We start from the raw sequence: 22,639 nt of genomic DNA, 5'->3' as shown, positions 1-22,639 counted from the left end.
GTTCATCTCTAGGAGACAGACCTTCCTGAGTGGTATGACGGCAGAGTGGTCCCATGGTGTTTATACTTGCGTACTATTGTTTGTATAGATGAACGTGGTACCTTCAGGCGTTTGGAAATTGCTCCCAAGGATGAACCAGACTTGTGGAGGTCTACACTTGTTTTTCTGAGGTCTTGGCTGATTTCTTTTGATTTTCCCATAATGTCAAGCAAAGAGGCACCGAGTTTAAAGGTAGGCCTTGAAATACATCCACAGGTACACCTCCAATTGACTCAAATGATGTCAATTAGCCTATCAGAAGCTTCTAAAGCCATGACATAATTTTCTGGAATTTTCCAAGCTGTTTAAAGTCAGTCAGTTTAGCGTATGTAAACTTCTGACCCACTGGAATTGTGATACAGTAAGTGAAATAATCTGTCTGTAAACAATTGTTGGAAGAATTACTTGTGTCATGCACGAAATAGATGTCCTAACCTACTTGCCAAAACTATTGTTTGTTAACAAGAAATGTGTGGAGTGGTTGAAAAATGAGTTTTATTAAATCCAAACTAAGTGTATGTAAACTTAGTGCACTTGATTTGCTCTTGGGGCCCGTGGGGAAGACAGAGTTTGTCCCTTCAGACACATGAAACGGTTCAAAATCTGAACACTTTGGCTTCCCGGCGCGCAGGATAGCTGAATCGGGTGCGCCTACAGCCAACTGCACAAGAGGAATACAAAAAAATAGGAACGCAATGCTTTAGAGTTGGGTTTTTTACAGAAATATTTGGAGATCGGCTAGAGATGCCTTGGGGATCGATCAGTCGATCACGATTGACCGGTTGGTGACCACTGATCTAACCCCTCTACTGACCCGAGAGAGAGAGAGAGTAGAGAGAGAGACAGAGAGAGTAGAGAGAGAGAGAAGAGAGAGTAGAGTAGAGAGAAGAGAGAGAGAGAGAGAGAGAGAGGGAGAGAAGAGAAAGAGAGAGTAGAGAGAGAGAGAGTAGAGAATAGAGAGTAGAGAGAGAGAGAGAGAGAGAGAGAAAAACACAGTCAGACAGGTCAGACAGACGGTCAGAGAGACGAACCGGGAGTGTGAGAGAGTGCAATCAAGAGAGAGGAGGAGTACAATCATGAGAGAGAGGTACATTTGTCTAACAAGTCCAGTGTCTAGTGCCGAGCGATTTATGCTTTTTGAGGTCGGTTCGGTTCCCGTTAGATTATTACAAAATAATTACAGTTTTCAATTTTGATTATTTTTTATACATTAAATGCACTATGCATTATGTGGGTTGAATACTGTAACAGAATAAAACAATTAATAAAAGTCCCATGATGGTAGTGACTTCCCATTACTGCCTATCACTTATTAACCATAATTTATTCACATTACTTTAATAAAATATTTCAGTTGTTGTATATATTACATTCGTTTTATTTGAATAAATGTATTATTTAATTTCAAGTCATCTGCGCAATGGATTTAGGTCATTGCAGTTAATTACAGCGTTTTATGCTCTAACCTATTGGAGATTTCAACTCCCTACTACTGTACATTGCACAGTTCAGGCGGGATCGGATTTATCTCCAGAGAAACTGTGCGATGTGCGCATTGAGCTAACAGAAAAAAAAATGAAATGGAATTAAAATAATTGAACTAATTGGTCAATTAGTTGTTTAAAAAACAAAAAATAACCAACATATAACCAACATTTCGGTTAATCACTCAGTGTCTACTCAAACTCTAGTTTGGGGGGTTCTATAGCATCAGGCTGTGTTCTGAGGAAGCCGACCAGGAGTTCATAGGTAGCGAACACCACCATGTTGACAGGGAAGGCACGTAGACAGTTGATACCCAAGCTCCTAAAGAACACCCCTGACCCCTCCATCCTGACTGTCTCTGTGATGCAGTGGACAAAGCCCTTGTATCTCTTGATATCCCTGGCTCCGTCCATCTGGAGGCGAGCCTTAATCACGTCCATGGGCGTACCCACTGTCCAGCCGGTCATACCAGCCACCCCGCCAGCCAGCATCACCCCTGTCCACTCTGAGAATGGCAAGAGATAGGGATTAGGGTTAAATGCTCTATCTATGAACTACAACAATAATTACTTTAACCATTTGTAGAGTAGAACACATTCATAAGAGGCCAACGTTGTATCCTGTTGAGGACAGAAGCCCACGCTTTGGACCAATAGAAAACCAGCTGGAGGGTCAAAAGGTAAGCTATGGACCAAATAGAATCTCACCCACCTGGTCCCTTCTTTCCAGTCGGGGTGAACCACTCACAGAGTGTGCTGTAAGTCAGGAAGTAGGTGGCGTAGGACGGTCCGTCTCTCAGCATGAGAGGCAGAGCTCCCCTGTAGAGCCCCAGTACCCCCTCCTCTCTGACGATGGTCAGGAGACAGTGGACGGGGCCGCGGTACTTGGGTTTGGGCAAGTTGGCCCCTTTTCTGGCTCGCATGGACTCTGTCTGACACTGCAGCCTGACTTTCACTATGTCGCCTGGTGACATCACTGTCACCTGAGAGACCAGAATAAGGAAACGGGACAGTCAGTGAATTCACATACAGGTTGGCAGTTACTCACTAATTACACTGTAACAGGACTACCATATTTTAAAACCAAATAATGTCAATAAATCAAATAAACTGTTATTGGTTGAGTATACATATTTTGCAGATATTATCGCAGGTGCAAAAAAATGCTATTGTTTCTAGCTCCAACAGTGCAGTAATACCTAACAGTACAAAACATTACACACAATTCCCTCAAGAAATTGAGAAATAAATTAAGGAATATCAGAACAAGCAATGTCAGAGTCCAGAATATAAATAAATATGTATATGATGAGCCTTGACTAGAATACAGAGTATACATTTGAAGTGGATAGAACCGTATGTAAACATTATTAAAGTGACCAGTGTTCAATGACTATGTACATAGGGCAGTAGTCTCTAAAGTGCAGGGTAGAGTACCGGGTCGTAGCCGGCTAGTAAAAGTGACTATGTTCAAGGCAGGATACTGGGCGGAGGCCAGCTAGTGGTGACAATTTAACAGTCTGTTGGCCTAGAGATAGAAGCTGTTTTTCAGTCTCTCGGTCCCTGCTTTGATGCACCTGTGCTGTCGCCGCCTTCTAGATGGTAGCAGGGTGAACAATAAGGTCCAAGTCTGGATAACATGACATTGTCCTCCCTTAGAAAGTAAATACATTGGTCATACAATCACAAATCCTGTGAAAGTTCATTCTGGAAAACAACAACAAAAGAATATATATCCTCAGAAATAAAACTCCTCACCGTAGCCACACCCCCGGCCAGGCCGGAGAGGAAGATTTCTGGTTTGGTGTTTGGGGTTCCTGGTCCTCCCCTCAGCTGACTGAGACACTGACGGCAGTTCCTGTACATCCCAAACACCACAGAGGAAGTCATGGAAACCGTGGTAACAGGTAGGGACATCCCCTTGAAGAAGCCATGGACCTGGAGGTACAGGAGAGAGGAGAGAGAGGAGGGTGGGTCAGTGTGCTTCTCAGTTTAGACATTAAGATAAGGTGACTGATGAACCAACTGATTAGGACTGCTTGATGGCGGAAAGGCTTGACACTCACCCCTTCTTTAGATAACGTTGTTATGAAGCAATGCCAAATTCCAGTGAACTGCTTCTGAGTTTGTATCCTCACCTGTCAACGTCAGGAAGAGTTCAGCCTAGCAGGAGTTATGTCATCACCAGAATAAGGCTCATGACAACATCTTTAGGTATGTACAGTATCAGTCAAAAGTTTGGACACACCTACAAATTCAAGGGTTTTTCTTAATTTTTACTATTTTCTACAATTTAGAATAATAGTGAAGACATCAAAACTATTAAATAACACATATGGAATCACGTAGTAACCAAAAAAGTGTTAAACAAATCAAAATATATTTTATATTTGAGATTCTTCAAAGTAGCCACCCTTTGCCTTGATGACAGCTTTGCAGACTCTTGCCATTCTCTCAATCAGGTTCATGGTAGTCACCTGGAATGCATTTCAATTAACAATTAACATTTCAATTACAGATAATAGACCCAATTTGGTAAAAAGATCAAGTACATATTATGGCAAGAACAGCTGAAATAAGCAAAGTGAAACGACAGCCCATCATTACCTTAAGACATGAAGGTCAGTCAATAAATAACATTTCAAGAACTTCTCAAGTTTCTTCAAGTGCAGTAGCAAAAACCATCAAGCGCTTTGATGAAACTAGCTCTCATGAGGACCATCACAGGAAAGGAAGACCCAGAGTTACCTCTGATGCAGAGGATACGTTCAATAGAGTTAACTGCACCTCGGATTGCAGCCCAAATAAATGCTTCACAGAGTTCAAGTAAACAGACACATCTCAACATCAACTGTTCAGAGTAGACTGCGTGAATCAGGCCTTCATGGTCCAATTGCTGCAAAGAAACCACTACTGAAGGACACCAATAATAAGAAGAGACTTGCTTGGGCCAAGAAACACGAGCAATGGACATAAGACAGGTGGAAATCTGTCCTTTGGTCTGACTGAAGGAAAAGTAGCCAACAAGTGCTCAGCATATGTGGGAACTCTTTCAAGAATGTTGGAAAATCATTCTTCAGAAAGCTGGTTGAGAGAATACCAAGAGTGTGCAAAGCTGTCATCAAGGCAAAGGGTGGGTACTTTGAAGAATCTAAAATATATTTTGATTTGTTTAACACTTTTTGGTTACTACATGATTCTCCATGTGTAATTTCATAGTTTTGATGTCTTCACTATTATTCTACAATGTAGAAAATAGTACAAATAAAGAAAAACCCTTGAATGAGTAGGTGTGTCCAAACTTTTGACTGGTATGGTTTTTCTCAACTTCAATAAAACACATTAACATCAAAACACTTACCTTTACTGTATCAAGCGGATATCCCACAGCAACACCACATGCCCCTGTGTTTAGACAGAGGAATGGAAATGATAAAGACCACACACATAGCAGACTAGGTGACGTTGTTATTACAATGTTATTATAGCTAGCTTGATTGGTGAATGATGACATCTGTGTTAGCTAACCATCTTAATTAAGCAAACTCCAGGTCTTACTGTGGTAACATGACCACATTTCTATCACCAAATGTAAATGAAGGAGTTGCTAATACGACTAGATACATGTATGAGAGTACATATCAGTCTGCCATGCTGGTCCTTGTTTACATCATCCTAACATTGTGATGGCATATCAATTTTGACTGCCACACAACATTAAATGGATACTTTGTAATACTGTAAAAAATGTATTTGACACAAAGTAACATACAGTAGGTGCATGAGGTGGCCTGGTTAATCAAGGAGGATAGACTGCCAAAGATGTTACTATGTTTAGAAAAGGATTAGGATTTGGGTTTTGAGGCCTTCTGGACATTCCTGAATTGAACTGTATTGAATTCAATGTTGGACAAAAAAACTGGGTTTGAATCAGGCAATGTTCCTCTCACGAACTCTACATGCCAGAATGTTGAATACAATTTGTTGTCTATGCAGTTCGTTCTTTTGGCGGTAGGAATGTAAGACAATATATGCGCAGGAAAGTATAATTACATCAACTTTTGAAAGCGCTGGTAGTGTGTTCAGATTTCTATCACCATGCACAGAACAATGTAATCACGCGCAAGTATGCAAGTATGCATGCATCTCATTGTATACATGTATTTTCATATTGTGCGCATGCTTCAGGTCATATAAATCTGAAGGCACTACCACTGCTTTGAAAAGTGTATGTAATTATACTTCTATGTGTACATATTGTCTTACATCCCTACCGCCAAAAGAACCAACAGCATGAACATGGACAAAAGGTAAAGTGCCTTCAAATATAATTGTATTCAACATTCTGGGATATTGAGGTCGTGAAAGGTCGCAGATTTCTGCCCGACAGAGATTTCAATGCAATTCTAAATCGGGTTTCCAGGTAACATTCTCCTGTACAATTATATAGACTATTATATATATAGACTCTCTATATACGCAGAGGTCTAGGCTGTTACGGTATAACCTCAAAAGCCCCCAAAAGGAGTGGGGTCACAAACTTCTATAACGAACGAACCTCCAAATATTATTGACGACGCACACATAATTCCTATGAATGATATTTTCCATGAGCTTGTTATTCAGGGCTCGGACAACCGACATTCATATTAGGCGACGTTGTTTTTAAATAACGCTATACAGCCTCGAGATCGCAATAGGTTACGTACCTCCTATGGATCCTGCCGCAAAATCGGCGATATGCATTCTTCAATCATAAGATAACTTGTGTGAAAACGATATCACTGCATGTTTCTCATGCTTCCACTGATTGTCGTTGTGTAAACTGTTTTGCCTGTTATAGAAGGACTATTCGAGCCAGTTATGTGAAGCTTCTGCGTCCTTCATACCAAAATACCACGTGTATGTTCGGTTGAGGGTTACGAAACAGAGGAGCCGAGTGTAGCCGAATAATGCCGAAGTTGCCATTGATAGGTTCGTACGCTTCAAAACAGCCATCGTGTCTAAGCAATGACAGTATTTGAAGTGTCAAAGACACACTGAAACAGACATTGAATGGCTTTATCAAAGCTTTTGAAAAAATAATTACAAATGTAATAGGACTATAACAACATATTCAACATAAAAATGAACTATCCTTACAAATGCCCTCTAAGCAAATGTTATTCTAGCACAAAACCAGTAATTGTTTAATGCTAAATATCTCAAGATACTCATTGAAGTAATGCCACGTTGAGAAACAATTCAGCTTTTTCTCTTAGAAAGAGGCATAAAGGCATATTGTGTCTAAAACTAGTGTCTAAAACGGAGCACTGTTCTGAAATACATAATGTCATTGATAAGGTTAAAACGAGAAGTTTGAAAGGTGGTAGCTATTCCATGATATGCTCGTCCATACGTGACCTTAAATGTAGGTAGTTAAGCCATAACATATGGAATAGTTTCTAGCCAAATGTTTTTCAGCCCGTTTGCTTATTCGTAGAAACATCTATTTTCCTATGTACACTCGATATGATTTCAAACCTGCCATAATGATTCAAACGAGAGTTGGTTGTGGGGTTTTTTCATCAATGACCAAAAGCGTCACACCGTATTGCTGACGCAACCTTGAAAGTGCGATTATTTTCATATACAACCAATAAACGTTGGGGGTAAGATTGAAAAGAGGGGTGGTGCCTTCGGCACTGTAATGTGATTGGATACGAGGTTTACCCGAAGCAGGTAGTAAACGCCTCCAATGCCATCTGTCAAAACGTTGGTCAAACAGACACAGGGTCGAGGTTACTACAGAGAGGGGATCGTAAAATCACTTAGCTCGGACAGTTCATGGAGGTCGTGTAGCTACTCTATTCATACCTCAGTGATTCTAACGGCCGCAACAAGGAAATATTAGCTAGCAAGTTGATAGCACATTAGCTACGAGACGAAGACTGTTGCCAACTAGCGCAGCTGTGTTTCATCAAACTGTGTAAGTGGCAAACGAATCGGCATCAAAAAGTATTAATTAACCGATATTTGACACTCTTAATCGCAAATTTGTACTGAAGAGTGGTGATGGACTTTCTCGCTGGCTGCATTGGCGGTAAGTCTGATTTGAAGCACATCAACCCAGGAGGCAGCTTTAGCTAACTACTGGCTGCACTAAGCCAATCAGGGAAGGCAAGCGCACCCATCCATCGTCATATGCTACCTATCGTCACACCACACACACAGATAATTGTCTCTAAACCAATTTGAGAAATTAATTCTTACATTGTGTCAATTTGTGTGAGCTATGTATGTCATTGAGATTGTTCAACTCTAGCCTTGTTCACATGATCACCCGGCTAACTATTGTAGGTAGTTAACTCGATAGTGTGTGATGATGCAATCCCATTCCGCTATTTAAACCGCATTTTTGTACTTGGCGCAAGTGGGTCGACAGGGCACGCAAGGTTAATTTTCCAAATTATATCTATATAAATGGGAAAACGTGTGACATAATGTAGATGTCTAGAACTTTTCAGACAATTCATTGAAACCAGTAACTGACTCTGTGTGATTGTAACCATAGCCGCGGGAAGTAGAGGTGCTGAACTCCCTGAAAATAAAAAACATGAATACGTTTTTATTATCATTATTATTATAAAAAAAAAAATATTAAGGTAGTGCACTGTGGTAAAAATCACAGCATCCCCTATACCCAAACATCTTCCTGTGGCTATGATTGTAACATCATATACCAGGAATAACAAACTCAATTTAACACCATAAGACACTGTAGCCTACAGTCTGAATAATTGTTAGGCATGACATTGTTGCAATGTAGATATATGCCTATTTGGTAAGTCAGGTCGGTGCAAGCCATATTGAGTCTGGTGTCAGAAAAAAGTAGGCCCTATGTGTCATAAAAGCTGGATACCAGGGGATAAGGGAAACCACCGTCAACATTTCAGGGTTAGACCTTATTTAGGAATCTGATGCCAGTAGTCTCCAATGTTACCTTGGTGCTATTCTTCTTGATTAGATGTGTTTATAGGTGGTTGGTTCATAAAGCAGATGATGGCCCTTCTCTCCAGGAAGACTAAGTTTATGTTGTTGAAAGTTAAGTCTACTTCTGGTGAAATTATTTATGATAAGTGATACATCCTGTGGTTTCAGTTACTGCTCTGTCAATCAATGATTTATACGTCAAATAATAGGCATACAAAGTTACTTGTCAATATTCAATGACTTGGCTATCGCTGGAGAAAGATCAAATTACTTCCTTCTTTCCTTCCTTCGTTCTCACTTGGACATGGTCTAGAAATCCTACCACAGGTGTTTTCCAGCCACCCACAAGCCTCCTTAATGTCCTCTGTACACCCTTTGAAGAATGGAAAGCATTTAGTCCTATGTCCTGTAGCATTGCATTTACATTTGACACTTTGATAATTGGTAATTTAGCAGACGGTCTTCTCCAGCGCGACTTACGTGCATACATTCTTTTTATATTTGCAGACTGAAACAGATAACCTAAGATGGCTCTACTGTAAAAAGGATATGCATCTACACATACCCCTTCACAGACCAATCACACTCTCCCTCCTGCTGTCACTGGTCTGCTATGGAAGGGTCTGGTGTACATGTAAACCCATAGGGGAGGGATCCACATGCTCAACGTTAGTGGAATGGCGTGAAAAGCCCGACTCGACTCAGAAGGCAACTTTAGTATTATGCGGGAATGTAAAACCTATTAGATCCACTATTTGGAGGTGAGCCATAAACATACATCAAATCAAATCAAATTTATTTATATAGCCCTTCGTACATCAGCTGATATCTCAAAGTGCTGTACAGAAACCCAGCCTAAAACCCCAAACAGCAAACAATGCAGGTGTAAAAGCGTAAACATGCATGAGCGTAAACTATCCTCCATGTTGGCACCAGGTGTTCCATAACAATACTATTCTAATTGCTATTCCGACTAGAATGTGGTTATGTTGGAACTTTTGCTGCCAACATGGCACGCTGCAAAAGTGGGCGGCAGGTAGCTTAGTGTTTAAGAGCGTTGGGCCAGTAACTGAAAGGTTGCTGGTTCGAATCCCCGAGCTGATTAGGTGAAAAATATGCCTGTGCCCTTGAGCAAGGCACTTAACCTTAATTGCTCCAGTAAGTTACTCTGGATAAGAGCGCCTGCTAAATGACTAAAATGTAAATGATGACAAACCAAGCCTTTGAGCATTTGTGAATCAATTCTTCTGAAAACTTGCATTAGGCTTTCAAAGCAATCATTCCAAGCTGACCTTAGGGGAATGAAAAACTTGCGTAGTTACTTTGTACCATAATATAAATGCAACATGTAAAGTGTTGGTCCCATGTTTCATGAGCTGAAATAAAAGATCCCAGAAATGTTCCATACGCACAAAAACGTATTTCTCTCAAATGTTGTGCACAAATAATATCCCTATTGGTGAGCATGTTTCTCCTTTGCCAAGATAATCCATCCACCTGACAGGTGTGGCATATCAAGAAGCTGATTAAACATCATGATCATTACACAGGTGTACCTTGTGCTGGGGAAAGTAAAAGGCCACTCTAAAATGTGCAATTCTGTCACACAACACAATGCCAAAGGTGTCTCAAGTTTTGAGGGAGTGTGCAATTTGCATGCTGACTGCAGGAATGTCCACCAGAGCTGTTGCCAGATAATTTACTGTTAATTTCTCTACCATAAGCCGCCTCCAACGTTGTTTTGGAGAATTTGGCAGAACGTCCAACCCGCCTCACAACCGCAGACCTCATGTAACCATGCCAGCCCATGTCCTCCACATCCGGCTTCCTCAACTGCGGGATCATCTGAGACCAGCCACCCGAACAGCTGATGAAACGGAGGAGCATTTCTGTCTGTTATAAAGCTCTTTTGTGGGGAAAAACTCTTTCTGATTGGGTGGGTCTGGTTGCCCAGTGGGTGGGCCTGGCTCCCCAATGGGTGGGCCTATGCATTTCCAGGCCCACCCATGGCTACACCCCTGCCCAGTCATGTAAAATCCATAGATTATGACCAAATGAATTTATTTCATTTTACGATTTCCTTATATAAACTAACTCAGTAAAATCGTTGACAATTTCTCATTTTTATATATTTTTGTTCGGTATAGATACAAAAAGTGAAAGAATTTTAAATAACTCAACTTACAAATTACCCAGGGTACTGTTAGTTTGCTGGTAGTTTTTTCTGCTGTAGCTACAGAAGGTATTGTAAAATATGACCAAAACGGCCCTTTGCCTGCCGGTTGCCAAGGGCACAAGTAATCGTGTCAGTTTCTCTTTTAAGGTAAGGATTTATGGTAGGGACATCCCAAGGATCACATGCCTACTGCTGTTCTTTTCCTGGCTTACAAAAGGAGGCCGACTCTGATTGGCTGGCTGTGGCACAGCAGGCGCTTAGTAAGGATTATCCTTGCTCTTCTAGCCAGTCCCAGAGAGGCACAGACAGACCAAAGACAGAGAGATGGCCTACAGCCACATAGTTCTGCAAGCTCTGTTTGGGTTGTAGCATTCTGTTGGTGCACTACACATTCCAACCTTCAATAATGTTGTTTGTTTTGGAACGTTTGATGCCAGTTTGGAGTATAGTCCGCCAATATCAAGGCCTATAGCAGGACAGTTGCTGCCAGGGCCCAGGGCTAAGGTTTCACTCTGTATTCAGAGCCATTGGGAGTGGATGAGAGGGCTTGTACACATGTTATGTACAGGACCTTCCAGAGCAGTCGCTTGGACAAAGCTATTCCTGAAGGAGACTCAGTCTCTCCCCAGTTGCCTTGCCATATGAGGCAGCGGTCTGTCATACCTAGATTCAAATACTATTTTAAATCATTTTAAATACTTTGCCGGTGCTTGATTGAGCCAGCCTGGCTAATGGACTAATATAATAGTTTCAACTGTGAACCCTGCCCGTCTGGCACGCAAGGCAGGCTGGAGCAAATGCTTCAACTATTTGAAAGATTCTAAAATGGTATCTGCTGTCGGTCTACAGTTAGGCTACAGGTTGTTGTTGATGGCTACAGGGTTTCCATTTCCTGATGTGATGTCCTCTGTGGGGTGAGAGCCAACATTAAAAGGCTTATGTTTACAATTTCTGTCGTTGAGATCTGAATAGCGGACATGGCTATTTATTTAGTTTACAGAAACAATGTTTTGGTTGCTATAAATAACTTCTTCTTTTTTCCTACCAGAATACAACTTCTCAAACTATCTGTGTATCACATAGGCTACGGTCATTTTTACTTGTACATTTTTTTTTAACAATCTGCTCTCTGTTAAGTATAGCGTAGTCTATCCTGTCTGACTGCTGTCTCGTTCTTCTCTTCAGGTGCTGCCGGAGTCTTAGTAGGGCACCCTTTTGACACGGTTAAGGTGAGTCTGGTTGTTCTCCTTTTGGGCTTTTCTTTCCATTATATGAAAATAAAGCTTGCAGTCACTAAGTTCAATAGTTTCTGCTTGTCTCAAACAACCATAAAACGTATAGTAAGGGGAAATTGATGACCGTATTCTCCACACTACAACAGATGCTATTTTGTTTGTATGTATGCTACTGATTTCATACACATCCTGCTTGCGTAGGTCTAATGATTGTGGAAGATTTCCTTGTTAATGTAACAAGGACTTTCTTCGTTTCACAGAAAAGGTCTTACTGTGTTAGTAGATACTTCTACACAACCGTACACTGTAGTAAGTACAGCAAAGGTCAACCCATCCACCCGTCTCTCTCTCTGTCACTTTGACTCTTATTTTTGTTGAACCACAACAAGAATAGGACTCGTCCCCATCCCCTATCAACATTTTGATGTCTGAGTTTACCAAGTTGTGTCAGAAAAATCATGTTTATACACTTCATGGCAGTACATACACTATATATACAAAAGTATGGGGACACCACTTCAAATGAGTGAATTTGGCTATTTCAGCCACACCCATTGTTGACCGGTGTATAAAATCGAGCACACAGCCATGCAATCTCCATAGACAAACATTGGCAGTAGAATGGCCTTACTAAGAACTTAGTGGCTTTCATCTTGGCACTGTCATAGCATGCCACATTTCCAACAAATCAGTTAGTCACATTTCTGCCCTGCTAGAGCTGCCCCGGGCAACTGTAAGTACTGTTATTGTGAAGTGGAAACGTCTACAACGCCTCAGCCGCGAAGTGGTAGGCCACATAATCTCACAGAACGGGACCGCTGAAGCCCGTAGCATGTACAAATTGTCTGTCCTTAGTTGCAACACTCACTACTGAGTTCCTAAATGTCTCTGGAAGCAACATCAGCACAATAACTGTTGGGAACTTCATGAAATGGGTTTCCATGGCCGAGCAGCTGCACACAAGCCTAAGATCACCATGCACAATCCCAAGTTTCGGCTGGAGTGGTGTAAAGCTTGCCACCATTGGACTCTGGAGCAGTGGAAACATGTTCTCTGGAGTGATGAATCACGCTTCACCATCTGGAAGTCTGATGGACGACTCTTAGGTTGGCGGATGGCAGGAGAACGCTACCTGCCCAAATGCATAGTGCCAACTGTAAAGTTTGGTGGATGAGGAATAATGGTCTGGGGCTGTTTTTCATGGTTCGGGCTAGGCCCCTTAGTTCCCGTGAAGGAAATCTTAATGCTACAGCATACAATTACATTGTAGACTATTCTGTGCTTCCAACTGTGACAACAGTTTGGGGAAGACCCTTTCCTGGTTCAGCATGACAATGCCCCCTGTGCACAATGCGAGGTCCATACAGAAATGGTTTGTCGAGATCGGTGTGGAAGAACTTGATGGCCTGCACAGAGCAGTGACTTCAACCCCCTCGAATACCTTTGCGATGAATTGGAACTCCAACTGCAAGCAAGGCCTAGTCGCCTAACATCAGTGCCCGACCTCACTAATGCTGTTGTGGCTGAATGGAAGCAAGTACCCGTAGCAATATTCAAACATCTAGTGGAAAGCTTTCCCAGAAGAGTGGAGGCTGTTATAGCAGCAAAGGGGGGACCAACGCAATATTAATGACCATGATTTTGGAATGAGATGTTCGACGAGCATGTGTCCACATACTTTTGGTCATGTAGTGTATAATTGTGTGTATTGGTAAGCTATTCTGTATTCCCTCATTTTTGTTCCTATGTTGTGATACTGTTGTCAGGAAGTGTTGGTTTGTTCAGTAGGGATGCTGTTTGGCCATCCAGGTTCTCTTTGACCTTGACCTGTGTGTGTGTTGCAGGTGAGACTCCAGGTTCAGAATGTGGACAAGCCTCTCTACCGCGGGACCTACCACTGTTTCCAGTCCATCGTTCGGCAGGAGTCGGTAAGTGCTTCCTAAATCTTTATCATTAAGTGGAAGCTGCGTCTCCAATTTAACTTTAAACAGGCGATGAGCCCATGTTAAGTTGTCATGTTTGGTATATTATAGTCCTATAGGCTTCAGATTTGTTTGAGACTTTGGCCACTCTCTCATCAACACAACCACATTGAAGTCTGCTCTGCTTGAGGTCAGTTTGTCCTAAGCGCTGATCCTAGACCTGTCTGTTTCCGACGACCTCACGTGTCTTGTCTTGTGACTTATTGTTATGGGCCTGATAGAATACTCACAGAGCTGATGGGTGTGGGAGAGGCAGTAGCACAGAGCTGATGGGTGTGGGAGAGGCAGTAGCACAGAGCTGATGGGTGTGGGAGAGGCAGTAGCACAGAGCTGATGGGTGTGGGAGAGGCAGTAGCACAGAGCTGATGGGTGTGGGAGAGGCAGTAGCACAGAGCTAGCTCTACAGTGCAACCATTTTACTCGCAAATGCGCAAACATATTTAGCTGTGCGACCTGGAATTTTTATTCAAGAGCACTTTTTATTTAAGAGCGCTAGTGTCCCTTGAAAAATGAAGGATTCTACCCTTATTTACCCCAAATATTTTTCATTATGCTGCTAAATTTCTTGGTGTGTGCCTACGTTTTCCACACATGCTCCTAGTTTAAAAAAAGGTAAGCGTAGCGCCCTGTAGCAAAATATGGGCATTGGGAATAGATATTATGGTTTGTGTTCTGTTCACTTTATAAGGGTTTTAACTAGTTTATAAATGAATCTACAATATCCATTGAGTTAGAATTATGTGTCTCACTCTTTTCATGCTCCACATGAGTCCATAGCCTGAAGTATAAAATGTTTTTAATTTCTCCCTTTCTCCCTCTCTTTGCCTGACCCATCTCTCCCTCCTTCACCCCCCACCCCAGATGTTTGGGCTGTACAAAGGCATTGGCTCCCCCATGATGGGCCTAACCTTCATCAATGCCATAGTGTTTGGAGTGCAGGGAAACGCTATGCGTTACCTGGGCCACGACACCCCTATGAACCAGTTCCTGGCCGGGGCCGCAGCCGGAACCATCCAGTGTGTCATCTGCTGCCCCATGGAGCTGGCCAAGACACGCATGCAGATGCAAGGTAGGGATTATCAAAAAGATGGGCTTTTAATGTCTCGTTCAGAACAGCTGGGAACTCAAAAATCTCAGACTTCAGTGCATTCAAGACAACCGGCAACTCAGGGGAAAAATAGACCTCTGACTGGGAAAAATAGACCTCTGACTGGGAAAAATAGACCTCTGACTGGGAAAAATAGACCTCTGACTGGGAAAAATAGTTTTGAACGCTCATCCAAATCGGAATTCCAAGCTGGAAACTCCGGCATCTTTCAAGAGCTCCGACCTGGAGGTCAACATCATAATTTAATAATTCATTAATAATAATTTAATCATAATTTTTTCTGCTTTCCCAGTTGTCTTGAAAGCACCATTTTAATACGAGGAAAATAGGGGAGATAACTACTATTCTCTCCAACTGCTTAAAATGGTCTGATTTAGAAAATGGTGCTTTTTTTTACACGTGTGTCATGGTGAGGTATAAACCAGGTCATCTGACCACTAGATGTCCTTGTATACCCATGCATGTAATAGATGCACACGTATTTCAATTGAAGTTGCTATAAAAAAGTCATGGACAAGTATTGGACATTATTTTGACAACCTTGGGGACCATTGTTGATAATTCGATATCATATTGATTTGAGTGAAGTATGTTGTGATGACCATACCATTGTTGCAAGCATGCAACACTGCCTTAGGATAGTGCAATATCATGATTTGATGAGGTATTTGTTACTTTAAGATAACAAAAACTGTTGTCAACACTTGCATGAATACTTTACTGGGCAAAAGTGTTCCATGTTTCATTCATTGGTTTCCCCAGTATTTGGTGGTGGAGCAACTTCGCTAACTAGCCAGCAAGTTAAACAATTTGTGGATTGTACTCTGCCTTTTCAAGCTAGCGACTTAGCTACCTCCTTAGCGAACAATCATTTCTAAGAAGCACATTCTGTGTAGTTGATGTTTGTGCAGATGTTTTTGTTCTAGTTAGCAAACGTTTCTAGCTAGTTGTCAAATGTTTGTCATTTTAGCTTATCTGAGCTAGCTAGCATAATGTACTCTGTGCACTGCCCCTACACTGTTGGAAAGCGTGTGTACCATAGACGGATGGGTTGTTTAGCAACAAAGCCGATGCATACTCAACTTTGGGGCAAAACAAAGTGGGTTGCGTTAGTATCAAAGGATTATTGACAACATGTTAACTATATTGTAAACTGTAAAACAATACACATTTTTTTTCTCTAATACATAGTTACAGTTGTTGGTTAGCTAGCTAGCAATTTTTTTGCCATATTAGCATTGACGTGACATAAGTGAAAACACCTAAAAACAAGACATGTTATCAAGAACAACATACAACTAGCTGAAACAAGCCACCTACGATACTCCACATGGCCGCTTCTTGTCATTGCTGCTAGAGATCTGACCATTCAGAATCATAACACACTGCCTTTTTCCTCTGCAACACGCATGCATAATTCTGGTGACATTGTCAACCCACCCGTCTATAGTATCAGTTTTTAAAGGGTTCACTAATGGCACTAACTATTAAAACGTTTTCAAAACATGTATGGCCACCTATTTCATGTTTCTCCTAGCGTCAACTTTTCCATATTGGTACCCATCACTAGTATTTATAATTATACTGTGTTACTAAGGCACTGGGGAGAAGAAGTCTAAGAGGAAGCTCTACAAGAACTCCCTGGACTGTCTGGCCCGTATCTACAAGCGGGAGGGGCTGTCGGGGGTGAACCGTGGCATGGTTACCACGCTGATCCGAGAAACCCCCGGTTTTGGGGTCTACTTCCTGGCCTATGATGTCCTGACTCGCTCCATTGGCTGTGAACCTGACGACCCCTACATGATCCCCAAACTGCTATTCGCCGGTGGGATGTCCGGGATTGCCTCTTGGCTCTCCACCTATCCAGTGGATGTGATTAAGTCCCGCCTCCAGGCGGATGGGGTGGGTGGGGTCTACCAGTACACCAGCATCGCTGACTGCGTGCGGCAGAGCGTGAGGAGGGAGGGGCTCAGGGTGTTCACGCGAGGTCTTACCTCCACCCTGCTCAGGGCGTTTCCCGTCAATGCTGCCACCTTCGCCACCGTCACGCTGGTGCTGCTGTACGCACGGGGAGTGGAAGAGGGGCCCAAAGACTGTGAGCTGGGGCTCCCCAACACAGCTCACCACACACAGCTACCGCAGCAGACCCAGGCTTCCAGCTTGTGATCTGAGTCTGGAGGTGTTATTCCCACCAAAGCTGCTCTACTGTGGGGTGGGGGAGGCGACTCCAGGCCTTCTAGGCAGCGTTCCTCTGTCCAGTGTCTGTGTTCTTTTGCCCATCTTAATCTTTAATTTTTATTGACCATTCTGAGGTATGGCTTTTTCTTTGCAACTCTGCCTAGAAGGCCAGCCTCCCAGAGTCGCCTCTTCACTGTTGACGTTGAGACTGGTGTTTTGATGGTACTACGCTGTATTTCTAATCAATTTGATGTTATTTAAATAGACTAAAAATTTGCTTTTCTTTCAAAAACAAGGGCATTTCTAAGTGACCTCAAACTTTTGAACAGTAGTGTAAATCTATAGATTTGCAGGCTAAGACTGGACTTGACTTGTATATATAATTTACTTTGGGGGGGGGGGGGGGTTATTTTGTATCATGTTTAAAGTAACTGTTATTTCCTGCCTTATTACATTTGAACAGTTTTACTGAAATGGAGAAGTCGAAGCACTGATATCTTTGGAAGATGTGACAAAAAAGACTGAGATTGAACCCAAAGTTTAATATGCCACTTTCTCTCTCAGACCATAGTATTGCTCAAATAAACCAAGAGTTATGGTTAAGTCGCTGGTACTAACCGGTACAACCACATGTATACTAACAAGCACTGTAATGGTATGGTTATGCAGTTTATCCTTTTATAGCTCTGTCTTTGCACAGTAAAGTCCTAACTGAAAAGCAACCTATAATGCACCTGAGCGATATCTGAAAGCTGAATGAAAGCCCCGAATGTGACGTTTTGTGTTTGAAGCACAAGTGTGAATCCCTATTAGAGTTGGCAATAATGTAATGTGTCTTGTGTGTTTTGTTTTGGGACAAGGCTTGTGTTTTACTGAGTAATGGGAAGTTTTGTCTTTGGTGTTTTACTTGTGTATAAATGTGAGATTCATTGTATTTTGTTTTTAAAGATGCAATTGGCAAAATGTCTAAATATTGCAAATTCTAGAGGATTTTTGTGTGTGTTATTATTTGAGCCGGAATGTTAACTAATATATCTGTCTCTTGTTCCTCATAATGTAGACTTTGGTATATCTGTTACTGTTAACTCCTGTCATTTTAGAAGATATGTAATGGGGAGTTGATATACAGCATCAGTCAACATTTTGGACACACCTACTCATTCGACATTGTAGAATAATAGTGAAGACATCAAAACTAACACATGGAATCATGTAGTAATCAAAAAAGTGTTAAACAAATCTAAATATATTTGATATTCTTCAAAGTAGCCACCCTTCGCCTTGATGACAGCTTTGCACACTCTTGGCATTCTCTCAACCAGCTTCACCTGGAATGCTTTTCCAACAGTCTTGAAGGAGTTTCCACATGCTGAGCTCTTGTTGGCTGCTTTTCCTTCACTCTGCAGTCCAACTCATCCCAAACCATCTCAATTGGGTTGAGGTCAGGTTATTGTGGAGGCCAGGTCATCTAATGCAGCACTCCATCACTCTCCTTCTTAGTCAAATAGCCCTTACACAGCCTGGAGGTGTGTTTTGGGTCATTGTCCAGTTGAAACATCCATATGGGATGGTGTATTGCTGCAGAATGCTGTGGTAGCCTTGCTGGTTAAGTGTGCCTTGAATTCTAAATAAATCATTGACAGTTTCACCAGCAAAACACCATCACACCACCTCCATGCTTCATGGTGGGTGCCACACATGCAGAGATCATCCGTTCACCTACTCTGCGTCTCACAAAGACAGCGGTTGGAACCAAAAATCTCAAATTTGACTCATCAGACTAGAGGACAGATTTCCACTGGTCTAATGTCCATTGCTTGTGTTTCATTGCCCAAGCAAGTCTCTTCTTATTGGTATCCTTTAGTAGTGGTTTCTTTGCAGCAATTCGACCAAATATTCTGTATACCGCCCCTACTTTGTCACAACACAGCTGATTCGCTTAAATGCATTAAGATGGAAAGAAATTCCACAAATGAACTTTTAAGCAGACACACCTGTTAATCAAAATGCATTCCAGGTGACTCCCTCATGATGCTGATTGAGAGAATGCAAAGCTGTCAGGTTGGCTCCAGTTAAGACTCTCTACAATAAGATGCATTTTGATTTGTTTAACACCTTTTTTTGGTTACTACATGATTCCATATATGTTATTTCATAGTTTTGATATCTTCACTATTATTCTACAATGTAGAAAATAGTAAAAAATAAAGAAACTCTGGAAAGAGTAGGTGTGTCCAAACTTTTGACTGGTACTGTATGTTTTTACTGGTTTGTGAGATACTTAGTCGTATTAGCAGAGATTGGTAGATCTCTCTGCGATGTGTATGATGGGGACATTTTGCATGCTGTTCCTGTATGAGGGTTTTCATATAGTAGGCTATACACCAGTGGACCTACAGTATGGTAGCTTTGACACAGTATTCATGTGTTATTAATGACTGTTCTCTCTTATTCCTTCACTGTGGAGGGGAGGGAAGAACACACACACACACACACACTGAATTGTCTCTAGTGTGTTGCTGCAGTAAATAACTATCATTGTCATAACCTTCTGAAACAAAGGATTCAGGAAAATCTACGATGACACCACAGTAATGTTCTTTAAAAGAGCTATGACATCATAATGGCGTTCTCTAAAACAGTGACGTCTTAATGACAGTCTCTAACATATCCACGAACATATCCACATGTACTGAATTGTTGAATGTAACAAGATGTTACCCCCACAAAATGGTCTCTGACTTTTACCAGGAGGAGAAGAAACATGTACCAGAGACCTGTAACAATCAGCTTCTCTTCTAAATATTTTGGTTGGTTCGAGGTAGTTTGCTGCTTGGATAGCACAACCCTTGAAATACGGGTGTCCTGCAGTCTGCTGAATTGGGATTGTGGTTGTGGGGTAATTGTTAGAGTTGCGTAAATTCGAGTCTGGTATCAGGATAAATATAACAATGAGTCACCGATTGTATACTATGTATTTTTTTATTAGCTAAGCAATAAATGGCAAATGCAACTTTCGTATATATGGGCTCACTGTAATACCACGCAGGGCAGAACAGGGAACTGACAGGATGTACGTAAACAGTGTTCTTATACTGTGATAGGCCAACAGACTGGTTGGAACAATGTCTATCACAGAGGCTGAGCGTGGTTTAGACTTGCTCAGCCTATCGCAGGCGCTCAGGCGGGTCCCTGCCTCTTGGCGCTTCTTGGAATCCTCCCTCCGTCGATGTATAGATTCTTACTGTTCTGGTATCGCAGCCTAGTTATAACAGTTGCTCAGTTCCTGCTATTGTGTTGTTCAGTATTTTTCCATCTCAGTTAAACCTTGTGTTGACCACCCCTCCCTATACCTAATTGACCACAACTTTGTAAGATACAGCAAGTCACACCATGTGCTCAATATTGTTACATACAAACACAAGGACAAAGCATCTGCTGGGCTGTTATCTACAGTTTTGCAACATGCAGGTCACATCATGTTACTCAGTTCTTGTCACACACACAAACAAGCAAGTAGATGTAGCAAGCAGTTGTTTAATCTCATGATGATGCTCAAGTGCACAAATGCAGATACTTCACACAGCCAACATCAGATAATATTTAATCATATATATATATATATATATGGTAAAACACAGAATCCCACAAATAATAAAATAATATGTTGCTGAGTGACTCAGTATGCCAATCAGTTTTTGCCATTGCTAATTGTTCATTTTAATATTTTTGATATACTGTATCACATTGTGTTTGTCACCATAATGTTTTATTGGGCTTTGTTGTGATCATTTTAATGTTCTCATACTCCTCCAGTCCTGGACACGAGGCTAAAGTAAAAAACTGGTGTATGAAAATGATTTGGACTTTGGACTGGGAAGATGCGAACAAAGTATGTGATTTTGTGTGATTATAATCTGTTAGATCATTTTGAAAGGGGGAATGAAAATGTAAATATATAAACCTATATTTTTCGATCTGTTAGTTGTGATGTCCTCAATGTTTGACTTTGAGCAGAATATTTTTTTTTGGCTTTCTCTTAACTTGTGGGTTTTGCTGTTACAAAGATGAGCTTGGAAAAGGAAGATTCAAAAGATGGAGACACTGATATATTTTTGTAACAAACTAACAACGCTGAGCCCAGTCAGTGTATCTCATGCTTTGGTTCCTCAAGGTTGACTTTTAGAACATTTGAATATCAATAAACGACTGACTCAGATTAAGATCTTTCTCTGTGTCATTATTCCTGTGCCTTGAAAACAATAGTTTTATTGTTATACTACATTTTATAATGTTACATAGTAAAATACACATCCCAACAAAATAGATGTCTGCTGCGTTGATATGAATGTGTTATTCACTCACTTCGTCAGTAGGCGTTAGTGTAATTCTACATTTTCAGAAAAGTACCTGCTAAATATTGTTTGTCTGCTTCAAGTTATTGTATTGCAGAGGCAGTTGCCACCATGAAGTAGATATTTTTAACACGTACTCACAGGCACTATACCACTGCTGGACAGCATGTGGGCTTTGACCTGCTTAGTTTCCAACCTGGGCTAGTGCACCCCTCTATAGCCGACCTGGTGGTACCAGACTCCCCCAGGAGCACCATATCGATCTTAGTGAGGACACCTGTTCAACATAACGCGTTACAGCCCAAAACTCCTCATCTCACTCGATCCACCAACCTCAGCCTCCCAGTGACTTGGATTACAGGCAGTATTTTGGATGAAGCAGATGTTAGCTAGAATGTGTGACCACCATTTGCCTCATGCAGCGCGACACATCTCCTCTGCAGACGAGTTCCTGCCCCTGGGGAGGATGGCGGGAGTCCAATCCCTTAGGTTGTGTGGCCTTGCTGTCTGGATCTGCACCGTTGTGTTGATTGGAACAGTTTGTTTCCCTCCACTGGGTGACTGTTCAGGTGAAGATGAAAGTCCCGAGCCGAATGGACCACCACAGACCCGGAGTAGTGGTCCAGAACGAGAAGTGAGTCGAAGGAAAAGAGAAGTATAAGGTCAAGATGAGGGAGGGAATCTGTTCCTCTCTAGCTGAAATGGTGGCAAATGTAACCTCATATAAGAATTCTTGTTGGGTATGTGGGTGGGGTCATGTGGGAGTAGGTAAGGGTCTTCATATGTAGGGGTTTCCTTTGGGGTAAACTTAACAATTACACTGTCCCCCAATACTGTCATTGGCTACTCCCCCCCACCCCCTGAGAAAAATGGGAAATGCTACTAGAGATGCCTTGTTTTCTCTGAATGAGGAAGTAAAAGCACTCACCGAGGTGGCCCTGCAAAACAGGGAGGCACTTGACTACTTATTGGCTGGTCAAGGGGGTATTTGTGCACTCATTGGCGACGAATGCTGCACTTTTGTCCCAGATGTGTCATCAAATGTGACTGGTCTTGCTAACTACATTGCCACTGTTACAAAGTCTTATTCCCGGGAATCAGAGTGGGTGT

At 41.8% G+C, this 22,639-nt stretch overlaps 2 protein-coding genes across 3 annotated transcripts; one reads left to right on the top strand and one right to left on the bottom strand.

Annotated features, from left to right (window-relative positions):
• Window positions 1-412: 412 nt before the first annotated feature.
• Window positions 413-6,609, bottom strand: slc25a47a (solute carrier family 25 member 47a). The gene is made up of 6 exons (XM_029650506.2): window positions 6,233-6,609; window positions 4,885-4,928; window positions 3,590-3,661; window positions 3,282-3,461; window positions 2,236-2,506; window positions 413-2,029 (listed from the first exon to the last, which is right to left on the bottom strand). Exons 1-6 carry the CDS (start codon window positions 6,267-6,269, stop codon window positions 1,716-1,718), a joined length of 918 nt encoding a protein of 305 aa, XP_029506366.1. The 5' UTR covers window positions 6,270-6,609; the 3' UTR covers window positions 413-1,715.
• A 649-nt stretch (window positions 6,610-7,258) lies between these two features.
• slc25a29 (solute carrier family 25 member 29) lies at window positions 7,259-21,397 on the top strand. Of its 2 annotated transcripts, none has more exons than XM_029650507.2 (5): window positions 7,259-7,605; window positions 11,857-11,900; window positions 13,751-13,834; window positions 14,750-14,957; window positions 16,594-21,397. In XM_029650507.2, the coding sequence occupies exons 1-5, from the start codon at window positions 7,578-7,580 to the stop codon at window positions 17,160-17,162; spliced, it is 933 nt and encodes a 310-aa protein (XP_029506367.1). In that variant the 5' UTR covers window positions 7,259-7,577; the 3' UTR covers window positions 17,163-21,397. The 2 variants fall into 2 exon arrangements, with proteins under 2 accessions (XP_029506367.1, XP_029506368.1); XM_029650508.2 differs by having other exon boundaries at window positions 7,447-7,491.
• Window positions 21,398-22,639: the final 1,242 nt, after the last annotated feature.

Source organism: Oncorhynchus nerka, linkage group LG13 (genome assembly GCF_034236695.1).
Source record: "Oncorhynchus nerka isolate Pitt River linkage group LG13, Oner_Uvic_2.0, whole genome shotgun sequence".
Classification (NCBI taxonomy): Eukaryota; Metazoa; Chordata; class Actinopteri; order Salmoniformes; family Salmonidae; genus Oncorhynchus; species Oncorhynchus nerka.
Note: the sequence above shows the minus strand (reverse complement) of the source record. Positions and strands in the feature narration are given on the sequence as shown.

Bases quoted from the DNA above. Each gene is read 5' to 3' on its own strand.
- slc25a29 (XM_029650507.2), top strand. From the start codon at position 7,578: ATGGACTTTCTCGCTGGCTGCATTGGCG. The intron at 11,901-13,750 runs GTGAGTCTGGTT...TGTGTGTTGCAG, and splicing joins ACCCTTTTGACACGGTTAAG to GTGAGACTCCAGGTTCAGAA. The intron at 13,835-14,749 runs GTAAGTGCTTCC...CCCCCACCCCAG, and splicing joins CCATCGTTCGGCAGGAGTCG to ATGTTTGGGCTGTACAAAGG.
- slc25a47a (XM_029650506.2), bottom strand. From the start codon at position 6,269: ATGCATATCGCCGATTTTGCGGCAGGATCCATAGGAG. The intron at 4,929-6,232 runs GTACGTAACCTA...GTCTAAACACAG, and splicing joins TGCGGCAGGATCCATAGGAG to GGGCATGTGGTGTTGCTGTG. The intron at 3,462-3,589 runs GTGAGTGTCAAG...CTGTACCTCCAG, and splicing joins CAACGTTATCTAAAGAAGGG to GTCCATGGCTTCTTCAAGGG.